This window comes from Salvia miltiorrhiza, chromosome 2 (assembly GCF_028751815.1).
Source record: "Salvia miltiorrhiza cultivar Shanhuang (shh) chromosome 2, IMPLAD_Smil_shh, whole genome shotgun sequence".
Lineage (NCBI taxonomy): Eukaryota > Viridiplantae > Streptophyta > Magnoliopsida > Lamiales > Lamiaceae > Salvia > Salvia miltiorrhiza.
Window position 1 is genome coordinate 21,786,366 of NC_080388.1, and position 7,790 is coordinate 21,794,155.

General features: G+C 31.3%; 1 protein-coding gene across 4 annotated transcripts; it reads left to right on the forward strand.

Annotated features, from left to right (window-relative positions):
* The first annotated feature begins 3,227 nt into the window (after positions 1–3,227).
* LOC131011566 (uncharacterized) lies at positions 3,228–6,808 on the forward strand. Of its 4 annotated transcripts, none has more exons than XM_057939336.1 (4): positions 3,228–3,506; positions 5,737–5,991; positions 6,270–6,446; positions 6,507–6,808. In XM_057939336.1, exons 2-4 carry the CDS (start codon positions 5,764–5,766, stop codon positions 6,663–6,665), a joined length of 564 nt encoding a protein of 187 aa, XP_057795319.1. In that variant the 5' UTR covers positions 3,228–3,506; positions 5,737–5,763; the 3' UTR covers positions 6,666–6,808. The 4 variants fall into 4 exon arrangements, with proteins under 4 accessions (XP_057795319.1, XP_057795320.1, XP_057795318.1 ...); XM_057939337.1 differs by having other exon boundaries at positions 5,742–5,991; XM_057939335.1 differs by having other exon boundaries at positions 3,262–3,506; positions 5,742–5,991; positions 6,270–6,808.
* The last annotated feature ends 982 nt before the right edge of the window (positions 6,809–7,790 follow it).

Genomic DNA, 7,790 nt, shown 5'->3' on the forward strand with positions numbered 1-7,790 from the left:
TGATAGAAGTGAGGAGGGAGATGAAGGAAATGCATGGCGAGCCTTTGGTGAAAGAAGTAGGGCAAAAGAGGGCTCGTCATACATGTGGGGAACGGATGTGAGGATGAAAAATCGAATCAACGATAGTCGTGAGGACTAACACTGTCGATATTACGCCGGCTGACAACGAGCTCCTGCTCATTGTTGTTGCACCATATGGAAGCTTCACAAAATGATGTGAGGCTCGCCTGAGAACCAGGTGAAGTTCGTCTTCTTGAGATAGGTACTTCAAACCGTATGGGCCAGGCATGAGGATGGAAGACACTCGTGTCGCTAGATATAAGTGAGGGTAGACACAAGCTTGACGTCGGAGAGACGTTGAGATCCAGTGGAAGGGTCCGGTGAAGACCAAGTATGTGAGCGTCATTCTTCCACTCCATGACTTCGCAGTCATTGATTTCTCCTTTGTCGGAACAAAATTTTCTCTGCAACTTTTTGAAAGATTGATATTTTTCTCATAGTGAAGGCTGTGGAGAGTTGTTAGTTGATGCAGAAAACAAGCGAAGACATCAAGGTATACATTATTTATCTTCTAATGTAAATAAGGCTGTTTCAGTGATTTGTGCCTTGCTATCAACTTATATATTATTCGACAGTCTCTTTCATGAGACATTAGAGTAAATGGGTGAGGAATACCATTTTTGGGGTGATTGGTAAAAGGTAAACCGTGCTTAGAGGTTCATGTACTTATGATTTAATGTTTCAATTACATTTTTTTTTCTTCATTTTATTAGGTTCTTTTAGTTTTACTAGCAATAAGAGCGTACGTTGTACGCATACTTAATGTTCTTTTATTCGATAAAATAAAAAGGGTTAATTGCGTGTAATATCACGAACTTTGTTTAAAATTCATTTTCCCCACGAACTTTAAAAAATCCACAGATTATCAAATACTTTCAAAACTGTTCAAACTCCCCATATCAAACTTTTATGATAATTACAAGCCTACCCTATATTCATATAAAATTATAAAAAGACCCCCATATCTATTCAATATTTCTACAAAATAATAAGAACCCCAACATGATATTATTCAGATTAAATTATTCTTATGAGTTTTATATATTTATTTATTTTCGATTTTCAGTTTATTTATTTATTTATTAATTTTTTGAGAAATTTATTTCTATTTTATTTATTTCCTAGTTTATTTATTTATTTTCCGAATTTTCATTCTATTTATTTATTTATTTTCGAGTATTCAGTTTATTTATTTTCTGAAAAAATGATTTCCAATTTATTAAGTTTTCAGTTTATTTATTTATTTTCTGAATTTTCAGTTTATTTATTTTCTGAATATTCAGTTTATTTATTAATTTATTTTCAAATTTTGCAGTTTATTTATTTATTTTCAAATTTTCAGTTTATTTATTTTCTAAAAAAAATTCCAGTTTATTTATTTTTAGATAATGATGTGAAAATTCATAAAATAAATAAATAAACTGAAATTTTTTTAGAAAATAAATAAACTGAAAATTTGAAAATAAATAAATAAATAAACTGGAAAATTCGAAAATAAATTAATAAATAAACTGAAAATTCAGAAAATAAATAAACTGGAAAATTCGAAAATAAATAAATAAATAAACTGAAAATTCAGAAAATAAATAAATAAACTGAAAACTTAATAAATTGGAAATCATTTTTTCAGAAAATAAATAAACTGAAAACTCGAAAATAAATAAATAAATAGACTGAAAATTCAGAAAATAAATAAATAAACTGAAAAATAAATAAACTAGAAATTAATTTTTCAGAAAATAAATAATCTAAAATTTCAAAAATAAATAAATAAACTGAAAATTCAGAAAATAAATAAATAAACTGGAAATAAATAAAATAGAAATAAAATTTTCAGAAAATAAATAAAATGAAAATTCAAAAATAAATAAATAAATAAATTTAAAATTCAGAAAATAAATAAACTAGAAATAAATTTTTCAAAAAATAAATAAATTGAAAAATTGAAAATAAATAAATATATAAAACTCATAAGAATAATTTAATCTGAATAATATCATGTTGGAGTTCTTTTATTATTTTGTAGAAATATCGAATAGATGTGGGGGTCTTTTTATAATTTTATATGAATATAGGTAGGCTTGTAATTATCATAAAAGTTGATATGGGGAGTTTGAACATTTTTTAAAGTATTTGATAATCTGTGGATTTTTTAAAGTTCGTGGGGAAAATGGATTTTAAGCAAAGTTCGTGATATTACACGCAATTAACCCAAATAAAAAGTATAAATATAATATTTATTATATTTAATTTTTCAATTAACAATTTGATCTATTTAATTGTATTATCTCTTACAACATTTTTTTTCAGAAAATCTATTAGGACTATATAACTACTTGGGTTATAAATGAGAGTGCTTATAACATACTATCAAATATCGTAAATAATTACTTGGTTAATTATACTTTATGGGAATGGTCTACATTTGTCTTCTGAAAATGTTTAATAAATTTTAAGATTACAATGGGTAAAATGCAATTTCCCTTCGTAATATAACCGATTTATAACATTTCCCTTCTCATATATACATTGTCCAATATAGGAATTTTCCTTAAGATCATTGGTGAATTCAAAATATACGAAATGAATTTGGAAAATAATGCATTATAATGTAAAAATTACTTGATAAAAAAAAGATAGATAATAATTCTCATTGAAATAATTAATAAAAACATGACATAAAACAAATATTGTTTAAACAAATAGTGGGTGGCAGGTATCCGACGGGTAGTGAATGACGGGTATCCGACGAATAGAGGGTTGGTGGATACCCGACAGGTGGCAGGTATCCGCGGGTTGCGGGTATGGGTGGTAAATAGTAGTGTACAAGAAATTGAAATTTTCTCTAAAATTTGTTGTAGTTTCGTGATGATTTATTTGTTGGATGATTTATTGTATTTGTTGGGTGGTTGATTGCAGGATGTCGACGTTGAAAAGTATCAGCGCCCCTACTTCTCAAGCCTCGGCGGGTATCTGACGAGTAATGGGTGGCGGGTACGACGGGTAGCGGGCGTCCTCTTTAATTTATTTTTTTTTAATTTTAATTTGATATATAACGTAAACCTATATCATGTTAACACTTAATTTATTGAATAATATTCATCATTAATAAAAGGGAATTATGAAATAATTTCCCTTTCGAAATAATAGCAAATAATAGCCGTCGAAATTCTAACGGGTTACCCACTAGTTTCTTCAAACTCTAGTTGTCTGAAATTAGGCCACATTCTTTTTCCATCTTTTCAGGCCTTACTCTTTAAACTTTGGGCGGCCGAAATTAGAGCGAGAGAGAATTAGAAAGAGAGGGAGGCAACAGGAGAGTGAAAGACAAGTTCTTGTTTCTTCCAAGCTTTCATCCATTTTATCCATTCAATCTTCGATCCTTCAGCGAACTGAAACCAATACAGCACAAGGCACCGTAGATATGAAGTTTCATAAAATCTAAGGTGAGTTTTAGTGATAGTCAAAATTAGTAGAATTTCTTTGATTTTGTTCTTCAATTTTTCTTTAAGTTTGGGTTAAAGAATGATTTTAGTTCTTTTATGGTGTTAAATGTTCTTAGTTTGTTGAATATTTTAGTATGTGTATGTATGTGGTATTTTTTTTAAGGGTGAAGAGCTTAAGTTTATATATATAGAGAGACATAGAAAATTGCTTAGATGAAGCATGAGATCACTGTTGTCGAAATTCTCTATGGATTAGAGTTTCTTCTTGATATACTACTTAATTAATGTGCTTAAGCTTTATTGTTAAATATGAGTATGTGAAATTAAATCATAAAGTAGATAAAAGAAGAAGAAGAAGCATTTGAAAACAAAAAGTTTTAGCACAGTAATTGATGCTCTTATATGTATTAAGATAAATTGATGTGTGATTGCTTGTTTGCTAACTGATATTTGGATTCTAAGTAGTTATGTATTATAAAAGTGGAAGCATGAGAATCATTGATAGTTGTAGTTGAGCAACTTAAAGTCTAATGAAACGAGAATAATTGATTGAGTTTGAGTCGAGGTATGAAGCCTTTATGTGTTGGTTTTTGATAGTTTAAAGTGTGATAGCTAATGTTGCGAAGTATAGTAATTTAGAGGGATTTCTCTAGTAAATGAATAGGTCATTGTCATTTTGCCACATCCCACTAAATGACTATAAGTTTAATAACTCTCAGCTCGCCAATCGTTTTCAAGCACCATTTTCGCGAGAGTAAACAAGACTAACATATCTTTCAAATGACGCCGACCACACCTCCAGATTCCTACTGAGCAGAGACTGCCAAGCCCCTAAACCTGACAGACCTGTGTGACAGTTTTTATTTCCAAAATGAACTGATATCTCAGCAATTAGATTTAACTAAATAGCGTACAAATTAAGCAAGACTGGTACTAAAATGCTATGGTTTGAGCTGTTTATCTCAGTTATTTTAAAATGTTTATAAGTAGTTGAATTTGTATAGTCAAATTTCTATGGTTAAACTCCGTTGTTAAATTTTTATGGTTAAACTTCCATTGTTAAATTTCTATGGTTATAATCATGCATAAAATGAGTTTTATTTTATGTATGATTCCTATGTTGGTTGAGTTACAACATTCAATGGTCAACGGTAATCGAAATCGGACGTTGTGCTAAACGATGATTTCGCTAGTCAAGGTTGACATGTACTCCCCCTTCGTCCACAAAAAATAGGACTAGAAGGAGATGATATGGGTTGTAATAAAAATGGTTGAGTGTATAGTGAGTGAAGAAAAAGTCCCACTAAAAAGGTAGTGTAAATAATGATGATTAATTGTATTGTGAGCGGAGAAATGAGCCCACCATGTGGTAGAACGAGTAAATAAGTAGATGTATTGAAAATAATATATTGTGGGATATTGTCCAAAAATGAAAAATGATTAATTTTTGTGGACGTCCTAAAATGGCAAAAAAAGACTTTTTTTTTTGTTGATAGAGTACATCAATGGGGCGACTGTGTGCTGGAAGGTTTTCTTGGCCGGTTACCAGTGTCCGTTGAAGGAGTTCTCCCTTCACAGCACAGTTATAACCAGATATGGATAGTACAAACGGTTGAAATAGGTTTGCAACCTACTTTATGAAGATAAGTAAAAGAGTTTAGAAGTACAGGCTTTGGAGATAAAACCCATGTGTTACTTTTTAATATGCATGACAATACTATGAAAATGAATCTACGTAGTATGTTTTGGCAACGTGCCCATTGAGCGCTTTTGTACTCAGTCCTGCATATATTTATTTTAATGTGCCGGTTGAGTTGGAGGCGTAATGGTAAAGTGGTGAGCGAAGACTTTTTGTTGACTAAGTAGAATGAATGCCCCGAGATGAACCTCAACTGTGTCTTTCCCCTGCAGACACTCTGAAAACTATTTAATTATGTCTATGTTTATGACCATGTATTGTTAAGTCAAATATGAAGTCTAATTTTTTGTAAGTTAGAAGTCTTAGTATTCGTTTGTCTAAGAACTTGATCAGGATCCTTTATGTGTATATCTCTTATGAGTCTTCAAGTCGTTTAGTTATATATTATGTTTATAGTACTCTTAGTCGCTTAGATTTAATCACTGAAAAAACAGAATGTTAGAATGTTAGAATGCTTAAAGCCCCATTTATTTTCCTCTTCTTATCCCCACTGCCAGTTACAGTCTCTAACCTAGTTGTCCTTCTCTTTAGCGAAGTCGGGCTGTGACAGCTAAAGCAATGGCCACAATTCTGCCAATTCCTATTCAGCGCTTCAGCAGCAGAGCTACATCTTCTCCCTCCAAAAATGGCGAAATCAGCATATTTTTTAGCTCTGTTTTGAATTCAAAGTCTGCTCGCAATAGATTGAAGGTGAGAGCGGTGGAGGAGAAGATTGAGGAAATGAAGACTCCTTCATCTGCAGATGAAATCACCAAGAAATATGGGCTTGAAGCTGGTTTGTGGAAGGTGCCCATTTTTTCTTTTTCCTCTTTTAGTTTGAGAGCTTATATGATTCTGGAACCTTCGAATTTCCACATGGCTTTTAGCATGTTTAGTGGATTTCGCAAATCTTGAATTTACAGATTTGTGTTTCTATTCTCGCAAAAGCTTTTTCTTCTTGAAATTAGCTTTTGTGATTATGATAATTCCACAACCATAAACATTCCACTCTAGTTAAAGTTTTGATCTTTAAGAATTTTACATTTCAATCTTGATGAAATTGCAAGAACATTGAAAAAATGCAGATATTTTCGTCAAAAGAAGGAGGTGAGAAGAAATCAAAAGGTGATGAAGCAAAGGAGCTGTTGGCAAAATATGGAGGGGCATATTTGGCAACTTCGATAACCCTTTCATTGATCTCATTTGGGCTATGTTATGCGTTGATCAATGCTGGTGTGGATGTACCAGCCTTGCTGCAGAAGGTACTAGTATTTTTAAACTTGTTTGTGGTTTGTTTGTTTGATCTAATGGTGGTGTTGCAGGTGGGAATCTCTGCCGATGCAACGGGGGAAAAGGTGGGGACGCTTGCATTGGCTTACGCAGCGCACAAAGCAGCGTCGCCGATCAGATTCCCGCCGACGGTTGCGCTGACGCCGGTTGTCGCTGGTTGGATCAGCAAGAAAGTTGATGGGGAGAAGTGAGTGTGGATTGTGGGCTTAGTTTTCTTGCAACAACATGTAATTGATGGATATTAGAATAGAGATAGTTAGTGGATCACTTAGTTTACTTGCAACAACACCATGTAATTGATGGATATTTGAATAAAGATGGTTGTTACTCAAAATTGTATGCTTTTTGGTAAACATAATTTCGAAAAAAAATGAACTAATCATGTTTCGATTTTTCGGTTAAATTTTGATACTAAATAAAAATATATAATTTTCAGCTAGTTTTGGTGTTTTACTAAACGAAGACACCCAAAAAATCTTACTGAAATTAAAAAATGGAAATAAACATTCGGCTCAATTCAATTAATTTCTCATGCAATTAGCGTCTAAGAAAAAATCTCATGCAATTAGGTTAATTCAGCTTGGTAATTTTCTTTCTGCTAAAAAAAAAAGCTTGGTAATTTTCTTTACTCACGAGTATCAATTTGTTTTTCCGGTGTAGTAGTTTGCAATTTGTGAATTAATTCACCAATAAGGACTGAGTTACTATGATACACGAGTTGTGTTCGGGTTTTGAAAATATAAAGAAAAGAGATTATTGAATAATATATTGTAGGCTAGAAAATATATCATCCTTAAAAATTGTGGTGCAATGGAGATGACACAGATTTTAAGAAAAAGTGTGGTAGTTATATTTTAAGTGGAGATTAAATCTCATATATTTTGTAAATCACAAAAACTTGAGTACAACCGGTCGTACCGTACAATCGGGTTATACCCTGACCCGCATCTTAACCCGCATTATAATTTGAACTCGCATCCTGACTCAAACCATGTAAATGACATTATTCGATTATACAATGACGCTGCCTATAATTGACACTGTGTATAATTGACACTGTTCGGTTATATAAATGACACTATCTATACTATATTAAAAAGTGAGTCTTGAATTTCAAATTGATTTTAAATCAATTTCAAAATTGAGTGATAATTTTGTAGTTAGAATAAAATTGAAGGTTTATTTATAAGTTATACATCTTTTCTTTTTCTTTTTCTTTTTCTTTTTCTTTAACTTCTGATTTTTCTATTTTATTTCTTTTTTAAAATTGTGAAATTCGACTAATTATAAATTATTTGATATACATATCAAATTAA